The 15,599-nt window shown below is 56.0% G+C and overlaps 1 protein-coding gene across 1 annotated transcript in view; it reads left to right on the forward strand.

The window, feature by feature from the left end:
• NFASC (neurofascin) overlaps positions 1–15,599 on the forward strand; it is an 87,757-nt gene that overhangs the window by 68,256 nt on the left and 3,902 nt on the right. Inside the window, exons 25-29 of the mRNA XM_046683357.1 lie at positions 771–992; positions 4,481–4,597; positions 6,011–6,163; positions 13,036–13,167; positions 15,513–15,582. Coding sequence (XP_046539313.1) covers positions 771–992; positions 4,481–4,597; positions 6,011–6,163; positions 13,036–13,167; positions 15,513–15,582 — 694 coding nt within the window. The remainder of the gene's footprint in view (positions 1–770; positions 993–4,480; positions 4,598–6,010; positions 6,164–13,035; positions 13,168–15,512; positions 15,583–15,599) is intronic.

Raw genomic sequence — 15,599 nt, forward strand, 5'->3', positions numbered from 1 at the left:
CCAGGTTTCTGCGTCTCCTGCAGGCTGGGGAGGTGGTGCTCCCGAGCACGGTGGCACAGCAATTCTGTCAGTGCTCCTTTACCCCTCTGATGCAAAGAGAAAGGACTGGGGTGCCCGGACCCCAAATGTCCTAGAGAGAAAGGCGGTCTCTACAAGTTAGGGTGGATTGGGTAGTTGCAAGAAGGCCCATCACTGGGCAGGGAGATGGAAGAGAGGCGGGGGAATAAACAAGAAGAGCTGAGAGGCTGGGGTGAAGGTGAGCAGTGGAGGCAGGATGGCTTCCCCCACAGAGTGAGGTCGTTGTTTTGGGTGCTGGTGGAACTCAAGCAGGCATGAGAAAGGGTGATTTTGGAGTGGATGGCTGGCAGGGGCAGGCTCCTCGGTGTCCTGCAGGACAGGGCCCACCAGCTTCCAAGGCCAGGGCTCCAGGGCTGGATCCAAGCGGTGCTGCTTGGCCTGGGACTCCATGCTGTCCCTGGGGCCTGAGCGATTCCCACCCTCATCCTCACCCTTGGCTGGGTGCATGCTGGGTGCTTGGAGCCACGCAGACCGTGAGAAGAAAATGAAACACACAGGGCTTCATTCTCTTCCACTCCCGTGGCTGTGTGGCCTCTTGCTGTGACCCGTCTGACCTGGTCCATCATGCTGCGGGAGGCTTCTCATGACTAAGTGCCATGTCTTCACTGGGCTGCCTGCCTTGCACGGGGCTGTGTGTCCAGGCTGGGGGCAGCCCAACCAACCAGACTTGGCTGTTTTAATTTCCCTCTCAGCTCCTCCCACGTTGCCCCCGACTACAGTGGGTACTGTGAGCAGTACTGATGCTACTGTCACTGCTGCCACCACTGAAGCCACAACAGTCCCCATCATCCCAACTGTCGCACCTGCCACCATCGCTACCACCACCGTCGCCACAACTACTACAACCACTGCCGCCACCACCACCACGGAGGGTCCTCCCACCACCACCACCGGGACTAAGATACACGAATCCGGTACTGCCCATTGTCCACGCTCCCCCGTCCCTCCACCTGCAGGCTTCCCCAGATAGGAGGGAGCATCTGGGATGGTGTTGACAACACCTCCCTTTGATTCCGCTTTGGCAACACCCATGACTGGATTCTCAGTCTGGCAGCCTGGAGGCGTGGAGCACCCCTGCCCGCACTCCTTGGGTGGTTCTCCAGTGCTCCACACCCCCGTCCTAGCCTCAGATCCCTGTTCTTTAGCAGAGGGCCATGCTCCTCAGGCAGGGCCCCCAGGTCTTGGATGGTAGGGCTGCCTCCAATGACACGCCAAGTGGGTGCCTCAGGGCTGAGCCCTCCAGAGGTGGGGGAGATGGGAAAGGAAAGGGCCTACCCTGGACGACAGCCATATCGCGTCCAGCCTGGCAGCATAGAGGGCCAAGGGCTGGCCATGCCGGGCAGCTCTGTTCCCAGAACTCTGCTTCTCCCTCCCCCCCCACCCAAGGTCCACTTACAGGCTTTTCCTTTAAAAAGCCAGAGCTTCCAGGACACGCCATCGCAGGGGAGTCCTGTAATGCCCGAAGGTGCTCTGTTGCTCTTCCCGCTCCTATTCCCGCTCCCCTAGATGCACACGGAGAGGGAAAGCCGCAGCCTTTCTAGGGGCCCTAGTAAGAATCAGCCCCAGGACTGGCCTGCATCACGCAGCTGAGCCAGGCAGCTCTGTACTTCCAGCGTGAGGAGGCCCCTCGGGAATCCAGCGATCCCTCTAAGAACCAGCCTCAAACACTCTTTTATCACCAGGGAGGGGCGGGCCTCTAGCTTGCAGAGCCCACAGGCCAGGTGTAAAATCAGTGATGCAGCCCGAGGGCTGGCAGGGAGCACCCAGAACCCTCCTCCAGTAGCTGTAGAATTGTAGGCCCCTTGTTTCCTGGGCGAGACCCTCCACCTTCCGAGGCCTCGCCGTCTCCCACCCCACCCACTTCTCTCAGTACCTGAAGGAGGATGGAGGTTAATGCGCGAGTGCGTATCGTCTTTAATTCGGTCATTTGGAGTCATGTGAGCTGTAGGGGAGACAGGTGGTGTGTGGCTGACATGCTCCTGAGTCCTTGAAAACACTGATTTGCTTTGAAGGTGCACTACCTAGAATTTAGATGGCATGCCCTTGGGAAGAAGTTGGCTGAGGAGAAGCCTGCCGGGCTACAAGACGCTGCCCCCGCAGTCTGGTGGTGGGTGCTCTTTGGGGCGGCAGGGAGGCATCTCTTGCAAGCAGTGGGGCTCCCTGTCCCGTTGCTGCTTCGAGCTCACAAGAGAGATGGACGCACAGAAGGTGCGGAGGGCAGTGGCTCTTGCTCTCTGTGGAGTGACTTGCCCTCTGGAGAGATGGGCCTTGATGCCACATAGGACTAGCCACGGGACTGTCGTGCCCGAGCTCTGACGGTGCCTGAGATGCTGTGGAGGCCTGGCTACACCCCTGGCCTTATCCTCAGAGCTGGGGCCACCCCTTGACGTCCTCACCTCCCTTCCCCAGCAGAATGGCTCTGCTGCCCAAGATTCTAAAATGAATTTTCATCTTTGTCATGTCTTACACCTTAGGACAAAATTTTTCCTAAGTTTACTTTTCTCAGGGGGAAATGGGACTTTTTATTTGTCCTTAGCTTGTGTCTCTCAGATTTCAAGGAATACTCCTTAATTCGCACATTCCAGGGACCAGCAGAGCAATCTCCACTTGCCCTCCCTCACCCTTTTGGTTGTGGAGTCATTGATGGCTGTCCTTCCTGCTCCTTCTTTTTGAAAGCTTCAGTTCTTCCGTGGCCACCGTCTTGGTCTGTCTGTATGGCAGTGCCTTCCTCCAACTCCCACCTCTGAGTCGTTTGGTTTCCCGTGGCCTGGCCTTTCCTAACAGTGCCCCAGTCTCCATTGCCTTCAACACAGATTTGGGTCAGTATTTGTATTGGTGGCCAAACCATTTAAACTCAAATCCTCTGGCTATTTCCAGGGCCCAGAGCTGAGGAAGAGGAAACTCAAGTCCCCAAATCGTGACTAATCTCAATTCATTCCCACTCGCAAGAGCCATGAGATTGCAAGGAGCTGGGGTTGGGGTGGCTTGAAGCAGCCAGGACAATGGAAACGTGCAGCCGATGAGTCAAAAAGCTGGCTTCCGCCCTCCCCATGGAGAACGCCCTGTGGTGCCATCAGCGAGATGTCTTTCTTGGCCCCACACCTAACATGAATCATATTCACCTCGGGCACCCCACAACTGACAAGGTTGTAGTAAGAGAAAGCACTTCTTTGAAGGGAAGACCAGGAGATCTTTTATCACTTCCCCAGCCCTGCAGACTCAGTCACATGTCGAATAGATAATGAATAAATGCATCACCAATGCACTCTATTCACTTATTTTTGACAAGTGAGTTGGTGACAGTGCCTCCTTGCATGCTAATAAAATATACAGGAGCCACACTTGTAAAGTCTTTGAAATACAAGGCTTCGCGCTAGTACTCCACTATTAAATCTTTGCTGGGAAATGGGGTAATCAGACTGCTGGGACTCTTGAAGAATGATTGCATTTGAAGATTAGAGCCATTCTCCTGTCCACAGGCTATGGTTTCAGACGGCACAATGGCTTTGATAAAGTGGCTCCCCGCTCATAGGGACGAGATAATTAATGTCTTTTGTGTTGCACGGAGATCAAGCCTCAAAGGCTATAGTGCTGAGAACCCAACAGAACAGGATTCTTCTGGCGTCCGGACCACTGAGGGTTGGATGTCAAGGAGGAGTTATCTTCTCTTGGTCCCACCTGGCCCATGAGAGGAGGACGAAGGGTTCATATTGTCTCTATTGGGACCCTGGAGTTCTGGGCCCCAAGTCCCCTTAGACACGCTGAGGCCATTTTCCATATAATCCAGGATCTTGGTGACCAAGAATGGCCCCAGGGGGCTGCTCGGACCAGAGTCACTTGTCTGGGTTCCCATTCTCCTCCAGTTTCAGGAGCCCATTAAAGCTCTCCCATGTTTGGTCTTGTCCTTCCTGCATATCTCACGTGACTCTCAAGTGGCTTTTAAAGATACCTCTCTCCCTCCTGTAGAACGTCTGGTTGAAGGGAAAGAGGCTGGCACATCTCGCCCCCTCTGCGTCCTAGCCAACAGGGCTTTTTCCTGGCCCCTTTTGCTGCACCATTCAAATCCATGACAAGGGATCTAAAAAGGGAATATGCCCAGGTTAGAGCCCCCAGTGGCATGGATCAAAACCCACTCTTTCATTCCTACCCCGACCTGTGTGAACACACAGAGAGTTTCCAGCTCTCCCTCACATACAGCTCCTCCTGGCTGCACCTGCTCATACCTGGACGGCAACCTCCAGCCTGGCCACCAAGGCTGCAGCTTGGAGCTCTCTCAGGCCCTGTGCACAGCCACTTCTGGCTCTCCCCTTTCCTAGCCACCCGTGTGTGTGTCTGTCTGTCTGTCTGTCTGCAGCACTGCCTCCCTCCTCACCGCTAACTCCTCTTCTAACCTGCCCACCAGCCCCGGACGAGCAGTCCATATGGAACGTCACAGTGCTCCCCAACAGTAAATGGGCCAACATCACCTGGAAGCACAATTTCGGGCCCGGAACTGACTTTGTGGTTGAGTACATCGACAGTAAGCATTGCTGTGTGGGGTGGTGGTGGCGGCGGCGGCAGCTGTGGCGGGTAGTGTAGATGCCATTAAAGCGATCCTGTGGACTCCCTCCGGCTCGGAGAGGACTCTTAGCCCGGCTTAATTACGGCTTAATGAAATCGATATGCGCTCAGGTGGCGTGAGGCGGAGGAGCAAGCTCAAGAAACAGGAGCAGGGGGATGGAGGAGCAGGCTCAGGGACAGGAGTGGGGTGGAGGAGCAGCCTCAGGGACAGGAGGGGGTGGAGGAGTAGGCTCAGGGACAGGAGTGGGTGGAGGAGCAGGCTCAGGGACAGGAGGAGCTGCAGAAGCTGTTGGAGGTCTAGGGTCGTGTGTGCTGGGGAGGTCCTCGGTGGTGGGACCTTCCATCCACTTCCTGCCCAAGATAAGAGATCTGAATTACCCCAAAATGAGCCAAATCTCACCTCTGCATGGATCTCTTTAACTCAGAATCCATGTTTTCTGGTCTCCACTAGACAGGCTGGGCCAGTTCAGACTTGGGTACAAGTGTGCTTTGCTCACTGAGGGACACCAGTGGCCCACAGCAGAGGCATGAGCCAGGGTCGTTTTCTCTGAGCTCCTGCCTTGAGCTGAGCTGTTCACTCTTTACTGGATCTTGGGACCAAGAGTATAGATAGGAGAAGACTAGAGTGTAGTCAGGATATCCACCTTCTCTGAGTGCAGGCCCCTGGTTCTGAGGGGTCACATGCACCACGAGGCCTCTTTGGCACATGCTCTGAGCAATTAAGCCAGGAAACCCACTGAGTTCCCCCTGGGCTAGCCACCCGACTGTCTCTGAGGAAAGAACCGAGCCAGCTCTCAGTTCTCTGTGGTTGGAGGGGGAATCCCGTCCACAGAATCTGAACCCCTAGTTTGGTCCACTCTTTTCCATCTTTCTGCCAGCGCCGTTCACCCTACACCTCAGACACACAGGTACTCACTGCCGCTGATGTGTGAATTCTCCACGCAGCGAGAAATGAGAGGCGAAACCGAGTGTGAGAGCCAAGAAGCAGGGTCCCATCTCACCTCCAGGTGCCATGAGAGATGCTGACGGCTCTCTGACCCTCTCCAGGATAACAGAGCGTTGGCTGACATGCTGGGAGCTTAAGGAAGTAGATGGTAATGTGTGTAGTGCTAAGACTGTGGTAAGGAAAGAAAACTTCAGGAGCAGGCGTAGTGTCCTCAGCTGAGGGGCCATCGTGTAGGAGAGCCAGCATTGTGTGGAAGGGCTGGTGGTGGAGCTGCCTGGTGACCTCCTGGTCTGCGCGAGGGCCTGGCCCCACGACCCCTGGCCCCTCCTCCCATGTGTCTGCTTTTGACAGGTGACCAGGACCCCAAGCACCGCCTCCCCAGCAGCTGGTGCCTGGCCTTAGCTGACTGAGGTTTCTGTTCCCCAGGCAACCATACGAAAAAAAGTGTCCCTGTTAAGGCCCAGGCGCAGCCTGTCCAGCTGACAGACCTCTATCCCGGGATGACATACACGTTGCGAGTCTATTCCCGGGACCACGAGGGCATCAGCAGTACCGTCATCACCTTTATGACCAGTACAGGTGAGAGGGGATCTGGCCTGGCCATCCCCTACAAGCATGGGGCAATTCATTCCCATCCTCAGCGTCCTGCTTGTCTCTCTTCCTTGGAAAGCAGGATCCTCGCCGCCATTCCCCACCTTGCATGGCGTGTCTCAGCTCTTATGTGTCAGTCTGCAGCTCCCAGGAAGACGAGAGGAGCCAGGAGTGCATGTGCAGTGGAGAGGACGCCACGCTCTGACTCTCTGGGGATACGTAGGGAGTCAGAGGAAATGGGAGGATTGTAGAATGAGGACGGAGGCTGCCCGGCCCCCACGGCGCTTGAAACAAAAGGACTTGGTGTGTGTGCAAACTTGGTCCCTGTGTGAATCTGGGGCCTGCTGAGTGCAGGACAGCCTGCCCCGTAGACACAGGGGTCTGCTTCCTGCACGTGGGACGAGGGGACAGGATCACCAAGGGTCTTCACCCAGACATCTCCCCAGGAACCAAACAGGATCAGCATGTATGTCACTGCCTTGCCATTGTCACCTGTTGTTGAAAAATTCCAAAGTGTATGACATGAGTTGTTTGGGGCTTTGTTTTGATTTAACTTTTGTCCCAAGTTTGTCACTGCTTAACAGTAATTGGCCTTTTGCCGTGCTGGGGAGGGGAAGGAGCCCTCCAGCGCTGGACTAGTTCTGGCTCTAAAGGGGCTTCAGCTGTCATGGAGAAGCATCTTCCTGGTGCAAAATCAGCAGGCCACGGGGGGCTCAGTAAAGGGTACAAGCTTCCGAAATCTCTCTGGTGGTCAGGGTGGCTGGCCGGGGTGGCTGGCAGGCTGGAGATGTGAGGGCACTTGCTTGTCTGTGTACATCTTTAAAATCTGCCGGGCGGGCTGGCCAAGTTTATGCTCAGCCCTGGGGCTAAGGGCAAGGGTCCGGGAGAGAGTGAGAGAGAAAATGACCGGTCTCTACCCCCAGGCATGTCCTAATCAGATGCAGGTTAATAGACAGAAGGATGGAGAAGAAACACACGATGATTTGCATGAACGTCTGAATGTTGACTTACCTGTTCTTTACCCTCCCTGTGCCTGGCCTGCCGAGGCCAACCCTGCCCGCTTGCATCTTGAGAGTAACTGCCCATCTGCATAAATGCTCACTCCACCCGTTGTAGCCTGGTCCCTCCTGGTCTGGACGTCCTGTCCTGCCTGTGTCTCCGCCTGTCCTGTGTATGTCCATGCCATCAAGACTCAGGGAGTCTAAGAGTCCAGCTGCCTGCTTGAGGCTGGCCAGGCCAACTCAGGCAGGATGTGTGTGAGTGGCCAGGCCATCTTGGGAGCCAGGCAAGGGAACTGGACAGTTGACCAAGTGGAGCAGGTGGCTAGACCCTGTCTCACCCAGTCGGGGTCCCAAGCTGTTGCTCACCAGTGCGTGCATTTGGTTTTGCTGTATTACAAACGCGAGTCCAGCGCAGAGTCAGGAAGCAAAGATGCGAGTCTGGGATGAGGTCCATCCTAGGGATGCTGCACAAGCCAGCACAGCCCGCTTTCAGAGTTTGACCTCCCCCAGGGCTAAGCCCTGGAGCCATGGGTGAGGACTGGGGAGAAAGAGCCAGAGAGAAAAGGACCAGTTGCTGCCCTCAGGGATGTCCTAATGCGCAGCAACATATCGAACACGCAGTACAGAAAAAACCCAGTGATGGTGGAGGACACGCTCTGAATGTCCACTCAAACGCTCGTCTCTCTTTTCCTGCGCTTGGTTTGCAGAGGCTCGGCCTGACAGCTGAGTGAGCAAGGCTCTCTGCACTTAGAGTTCTCCTGGCTTCCTCCCAGTGCGAGCTGGATGGGCAGGTTTATGACCCTAGCTCTGAGTGCACGCGGCTCACTTACCTCACCAGCTGGCTGGAAATTTCTATTTGCAAACCACATAGGGAAAGAAAATATTTTCACTTTCTGAAGCTTGTACGTGCCTGCGAGTGTGTGTCCAGATCCTTCAAAAATGCACGCTGTGTTTCCTGTGGGTGGACTCCAGAGCTAGATTCACACAACCCCCCAGGTCCCTGTGTCTCCTCGGAGCAAGAGTTTGTGAGCATCTCTGGGCCCGGCCACTTGTCATCTAGGCAACCACAGGCTGTCGCTTCAGTCTGGTTCAGGAGGGAAATGGCAGGAAGCCACCAGGAGTGCTCACAGGCTCCCGAGCCTCAGCAGAAGGACCCCACACGGGGAGTCAATCAGCTCCCTGAAGCTTTTGAAGCCAAGGAGACCGGAGGGGCCACAGACACATACCCCTGGACTCCAGCAGGTCCTGGGTGGCGGGATGGGCTGAGGCAGCAGCGTGACACGCTGATGGTGGGCCAGCAAGAAGGGTGGCAACCTGCTTCAGACCTCAGGAAAGGAAAGGGACATTAGGGGTCTAATGTCGTTAGCCTCTCTCTGCTGCGTCTGAGAGAAACCCAGGCCGGAGCGAGGAGTGTAAAATGACACTGCGGTGAGGCAGCCAAGCTGGGCTGCATTTGAAGAAAGTCCGTCCCTGTTACATTTGTTCATCTATCCCTATATCTGAAGCAGAATTCTTCTGCCAGTGTGGAATGACTGGCCTGTCTTCCATGCGCAAACCAAATTTCTCGATTGGAGTCAGGAGTCGTGGGCACTGTCTGCCCTGCAGGTGAACCGCCCGTCTGAGCAGTGGGGTGGGGCAATGCGGAGGCACACAAATCTGACCTCCAGTCAAGAGAGGTGTTGGGCCTGTTTGCCAGGCCCGGGGGCTGAGGAGCGGGCGCTGCTCTGGCCCCTGCTGGTGCCAGGGGAGGTGGGCGTGTGAGTGCACCTGGGCTTTGAATGTTGGTGTGACCGTGTCCATTAGGATCTTCAAGCATGTTGAACAGATCGATTACAGATTAGGAATGGCGCTGGCAGGCAGACATGGCTGCCCTGACGCCTTGCTACATGCCTTCCACCACTCAGAGCCCGCCGGGTGTCGGGGGTGGGTCACGTTGTGAGTGAGATCATCATGTCCTAAATTTCTGTGGTTCTTGGCAAGCCACATCATTGTGATGGGGTCTGATTGAGGCCACCTTCCGCCCGGTTCCACTTGGTTTGGACAGCCTTCTGTGTCCGTCCTTCACAGAAAATTCTTTGGCCTTTTTCAGTAAGGACTGAAGGTAGCAGTGGAACGTCACTGGTGCTGTCCTGACACCACCGTGGAAAGCTACATTTACTTTCTAGATGGCGCATATGGCCACTTTCTCTCCCAAGAGAAGGGAATCTCGTGGAGATGGCGGTCAGGGGGTGTCAGAACATGCTTCAGGAAGATGGCAGAGCAGACAGGTCACTGCAGACATACAAACCAGCCTCTCTGCACAGGGTGGGACCACCATCCACACACAGGCTGAAGTGGTGCCCAGCTGTGGCACACGGTCAAGCCAATATCCCTTTGATGCCTAGTGGGTATCAGGGAGAAAAACGAAAGCCCTACCTGATGTTAACTGTATTATAAGGAGATTAAACTGATTGTTAATCAATAAGTAGTCACTGACCACTTGTGATGTGACCAGCATCATGCTAAGTACTTGGGGCTCAGAGAATCCCCTGTTCGCAAACCTTTAATAGTATAATTGGAAATGAGGACCCAGGAAACAGAGCAATTGAATGTTAGGTTGCATGGAGTAAATGGGGGTGAAATCAGAGTTCATAGATTGATGTGAGCTGAAGGAATCGTAGCTTCAGGAAGGAGGGCAGAATGTGGAGGGGGGAGAGGAAGACCAGAGTGCATGGAGGCCAGGCGCCATGCCAGCGTCCCAGGAACGTACTGTGTCCTTGGGGTCTGATAGGCACAGGGTGAGGAGACCCCTCTGGAATGGAGCAGTGAGGTGACGATGAGAAGCATTTTGGAAGGAGAAATGATAGCCCTTAGAGAGAAGAGGGAAGCCACTGGCAGAAGGCGGGGTGGAGGGGTGCAGGAAGACACAGGCTGAATTTCAGACAGACCAACAGACCATCCAAGGAGCAGTCAGGAGGAGGTGCTGGGCTTACTGTGGATCTGGCTGGAGGGACAATGAGAGGTGAATAAAGGGATTGCCAGTGGGAAAGTCAGGACTGGAGGGCAGGTGAAGGCAAGAGAGAAGGATGGAGAGAAAGGTTTGGGAAAGACCCACTCCATGGGGACAGTGGAAGCAGGGAGCGTGGGAGGCTTGAAGTTAGTTCATTGGGGTGGAGAAAGCAGCTGGCGGGACCTGGAGACGGTGGAAGATTCTGGAGTTGACCTGTCAAAGGACAGCACGTCAGCTGCAGCAGAAGAGTCTGGCGGGTCCCTCGGGGATTTTGTGTTAAGATACAGAAGCTTCAATGTGTTTAATAGCAGAAGGGAGGAGGCAGCCAAGAGGAAGAAATTGAAAAGGCTAGAGAGCTGGAGACCCTACCAGACTGAGCCGTCAAGGAAGGGAGGGGTTGGGTCCCACCGCTGAGGCGAGCACAGCCTCGTCATCGAGGAGAGGAGAGCCTTCCCTGGTCCAGGAGGAAGGGACATTGTGGAGGCTGCGAGGTGGGGTAGGCGGGGTCCACCGCCTGCCCAGACAGAGGGAGGAGGTAATGGGGGAGCAGCACGAGAGGGAGGGAGGAGCTGTTTAGGGGGGACAGAGAGAGGAGTCAAAGGATTGCCAGGTGGCAGCGAGAGGCCAGTTGAAGTAGAACATGGTGCCTCTGCAATGGGCCTGCGTCTGCATCTTCCTCCAGCAGGGCTCGTGGCAAGAGCGGGAAAACGCAGGCGTCGTGGGAGTTGCGTGCTGAAGTGGGCGACACGAAAGGGGGATGGTGTGGAGCTCAAGATAAGCAGAGGCCCCATCAGGCCAAGAGGGGGGGAGCGGACAAATGACCAGAAGGCCGTCGAGCGTTCTTCCGCTGATTAGATGTGACCCGAGTGCCTCCTGTGTGTAAGGCTCTATCCCGGCACTGGGGAGACAGCAGTAAACCCACGGTTCCCCCTCAAGGAGCTTACTTTCTGGGAGGAGGGACTAAAGTAGAGTGGCAAAGCACAGACAGCCTGAGGTCACATCTCAACTCTACCACTTACTAGCTCTGTGACCTCAAGCAAATCACTTAACCTCTCTGTGCCTCAGTTTCCTCATCTATCAAATGGGTAATAATAAAAACCCACTTTATGGGGTTGTAAGAATTAAATTAGATTCCGGTGGAAAGGTACTTGGAGCAGTGCCTAGTCCACAGGAAGTGCTTATGAGTGTAAACTGTTGGTAGTAGAACCATATCAAATGGTTACAAGCGCCGTGAAAAAGATAACTTAGAGCCCTCAGAAAGAGACTGACTGGTCAGGGAGAGGGTTTTGCTTTAGCCGGGAAGGTCTGGGAAAGCCTCTCTGAGGAGGAGGTGGCATTTGCTGGGGCAGCCATCTGAAGAAAGAGCAGCAGATGCAAAGGCCCTGAGGCAGGAATGAGAGTGGCCAGTGAGGCTGGAGCACAGAAAGTGAGGGGAGAATGGTGGGAGACAGGACCAGAGAGGTGGCTGGGGCCAGCTGGGATGGAGCCTGACAGGTCGGGATGGGGAATGCAGGTCTTTCCCCAACAGCAAGGAGAAGCATCAGAGGGCTGAAGCGTGGAAGTGATGTGACCCCACGCAGGGTCTGAGGAGGATGTCTGTGATGCCACATGGGGAGTGGCCTGCGGGGCACATGTTCTGCGGGAGAGTGCCAGTGCGGAGAGTGCTCACCCTGCAGGACCCTGCTTGGTGCTCTGCCTTTGGCGGGGTGCTGGGAAGCTGTCAAGAGTTTCTCCACCCAAGAAGCCCCCAATAGGGTTGCTCCAGACACCTGCCTGCCCGTGCCGCATGTGCCAAGGGCCCTGGAGTACCGCGAGGCCCAGCTCTGCTCCTCTGCCCATCCCCCTCCTCCTCCTCCTCCCCCTCCTCCCCCTCCTCCTCCCCCCCTCTGTGTTCCTTTGCGGCTCTGATCCTTCCACTCCTCTATCTGGTTTTCCATGGCAGGCTGTGTGTTGCTTTTGTTCTCCAGACCACAGAAAGGAGAGCAGTGGGTGCGTCCTCCCGCCCACACCCCTCCTGAGCCCTGTCCCCAGTCATTGGGCCCACCAGGATGCCTCAGATGGCCCTGAGCCCCTGTGCTCCAGGCCCACCGCGTGCCCCAAAACACAGAGGAGTCTCCCACTTTGAGACAGGTCTCCACACGCTCCAGGCAGGGACTCAGTGGCACAGGGGGTCTCCACATGTGGAAGTGGTCTCGAGGTGGCGTGGGGTGCGCTGAAGGCACAGCCCTGACCCACCCTCGCTGCTGGCCAGTCCAGGGGTATGCCCCAGGGCTTGTCTTTGCCGTCAGGGAGCTCACCATCCAGCTGGGGAGATGCGAGAGGGCACAAGGCACCCGGAACCACACCGTGCCCAGGACCACTGCCAGGAAGCCTGGCTGCCTTCGGCCATGCTGTGGGAGAGGTGCTGCTCTGGGCCTGCAGGCCCGTGAAGGGGCTCCAGGAACAGGGCCGCAGTGGGCCAGCCGTGCCCGGGGCGGCGCGCAGGCTCCTTCTTCTCACCCTGGGTTCCTTCATGGGATGGTTCCTCCACGGCCGGTCCCTGGCCTCCCCTCAATCCCCACCACTGGGACGGAGGGGGCCCGCGCCTGATCCCTAGGAAACTGCCTCTTGCTGGACCTCCTGTCAGCCTTCTGCCGCTTATTCTGCTGCCTGCACCCCTTTCCTTTGCCTCTTTTCTGACCTTTTGACCTTGGCGCTTTCATTATTTCCTTTGACCCCGTAGCCGGGTAGTTTGGACCAGAGGGCTACTAGGTGGTAGCGTTAGGCTCCGGGAGGAACCTCGACGTGAAGTAGCTGAAGCTGTTCCCCGCTTCTCCCTCCCACCCTCCCCCACGCAAAATCGTCACCGTGTCTGCTCTGGCCCCCGCCAGCTTACACCAACAACCAGGCGGACATCGCCACCCAGGGCTGGTTCATCGGGCTCATGTGCGCCATCGCCCTCCTGGTGCTGATTCTGCTCATCGTCTGTTTCATCAAGAGGAGTCGAGGCGGCAAGTACCCAGGTGAGCTGTGTCGAGGCGTGGGCTTGGGGGAGGGGCTGGCGGGCTACCCTGTGAGTCACCAGGTCTCGGGGGAGCTCCACCCTTGGCAAGCTGGGGAATACAGTCCTATTGCCTGTTCTCTGCGTCTTAGAGCTGCCAGCAAGCAGCTTGAGTTAACCACCCTCCCCTGAGGTGGTTGGAGACCCGGTCCAGGCAGCTCGGGCCGGGGGGGAAGGAACCCTACTGTTAAGATGACCTGCCCTCCCCTTGACTCACCACCCATCTGCTCAGTCAGTGGGCTTTCTCAGCCTGAATCTTATTAGGATCCTGTGTTCCAGGGCAGGAGGAAGAAAGAGAGGCATTTTCTCTCACTGTGAGAGAAGGGAGTGAGCAGCGGTCTGGGCGGGGGTAGACGCCGGGCCTGCAGAGCTGGGCTCCACATGCCTAGGCTGCAGCCACACATCCCTAGCAGGCAGAAGCTTCTGTGTGAGGGGCGGCAAGGGGCTGAGGGGTGTCTGGTACACCCCTCGGCCCTCAGAGGGTTGGGGTTTCCCTAGAGACCCAGAGAGGCATTCTCTTCTGTGGGTCTCAGCATTCTCCAGCCCAGACAATCCAAGGTCAAGGACAAGGACCTCTGGCGTTCCTGTTTCTAGAAATATTGATTGTTTTCCAAACAGGGGCAAGAAAGCCATCTGTCTGCGATGGGGTGGGTGGGGTCACAGGAGACAGGATGACAGATGACCCTGAGAGTGAAAATCCTCCTGTCTGCAGAATGAAATAGCTCCCTGCCCCCGAAGCAGGCACACCCCAGCGCCCCAGGTGCCTGCTTCTCCCCATCTCTGTGAGCAAGTCCTCTTCCAGGACCCCTGAAACCCAACTCAGAGAGAGGGGACTCTGTTTCCTTCCCCCTCACTGGTACCCTCAGACCCCAGGATTCTGAAGAGTCGTGCCTCTCTTGTCAGGGAGGGAGGCCCCTGAGAGGGAGGGCAGGACACTGCGGTTCCTTCTTTTTTGAAGAAGATTAGCCGTGAGCTAACATCTGCTGCCAATCCTCCTCTTTTCGCTGAGGAAGACTGGCCCTGAGCTAACATCCGTGCCCATCTTCCTCTACTTTATATGTGGGATGCCTACCACAGCACGGCTTGACAAGTGGTGCCATGTCCGCACCCGGGATCTGAACTGGCGAACCCCCGGCCCCCAAAGCGGAACGTGTGCACTTAACCGCTGCACCTCTGGGCCAGCCCCCCGCGGTTCCTTTTGATGAGTGACGTTGTCTTTCACTTTGTTGTGTTGTGTGGGACTCTTCTTCTTTTGTGAGAGAGAAAGCCAGAGTTAGGGAGAAGGGTGGCCTTATTGAGTACGCCATCTTCCAGCTGGAACTGGAACACCAAGGAACTCATCAAAGAAACTCTGAGCCTTCCTTGTCCCTTTAGACGGTGTCCCATTCCAGAAAGTTCTTCTTACAGTAACCTCCTTCCCTCCGGCTCCAGGTCAGCCCCTAGTCCATTGGAAAGGTGAGTGAACCGGAGCCGCAAGGCCCCACCGCCAGTAGTCGCTCCCGTCTGAATATTGCTAATTAGTTGCGGGACATGTTCTTCACCTTTCAAGGCCTCAGTTTCCCTCACCTAAAATGGGGGTGACTTCCTGCCTTGTACCTCAGAAAGGATACGTAAGGAGTCACTCTTGGAAGTGTCTGTGGTATAAAGGCTCTGTGCTGCGTGTAAGGACACTAGAAGGCAAGGGGATCTCTCCCAGAAGGACACTGCAGCCGGCACAGAAGGAAGGTCACAGCACAGGACAGGCCTTGGGTGGGTGTTTACAGTCAGAGGAGGTGTGGGGAAAGGCTGCCACACAGACACGAGTGGGCACAGGTACAAGAGCGCCTTCCACTCCACAGGTGTCAGCAGTGTCCTTTCTGCCCAGGGCCGGGAGTTGGGCCGGGCTCTGCCAGGAGCTCAGAAGAAACACACAGTTCCCCACCCTCAAGGAAAGAACTGGCATTGTTACAGGCTTAAGAAACAGGCACAAATAATTAGAATACAGAGCAGAATAGGAAAGATGCCAAGGGAAGGACCACAGCCATGGGGTGTTTGGGGAAGACCTCATGGAGATGGGCTGGGGAACCAGGTGAGAGGAGATTTTAGTCACCAACAGAGAAGTAAGGAAACCCCAGAGATGATGAGGTAGGAGCAATGTGGCAGCTGATTAAATGTGGGAAGCAAGAACAAGAGAGGCATCGATGGTGCCTTACTGGAAGGGAGGGTCACTGAACCCAAAGGCGGTGTCCTATGGCTGTGCATCAGGGCCCCACAGGGCACAGGCATCCTTAGTCATCAAGTCTGTGTCTGCTTCTCTTCTTGATCAAGTTCGAGAGAAAAAGGACGTTCCCCTTGGCCCTGAAGACCCCAAAGAAGAGGATGGCTCCTTTGACTACAGGTGCGTGACCTCTGCGG

Source organism: Equus quagga, chromosome 13 (genome assembly GCF_021613505.1).
Source record: "Equus quagga isolate Etosha38 chromosome 13, UCLA_HA_Equagga_1.0, whole genome shotgun sequence".
NCBI classification, from domain to species: Eukaryota; Metazoa; Chordata; class Mammalia; order Perissodactyla; family Equidae; genus Equus; species Equus quagga.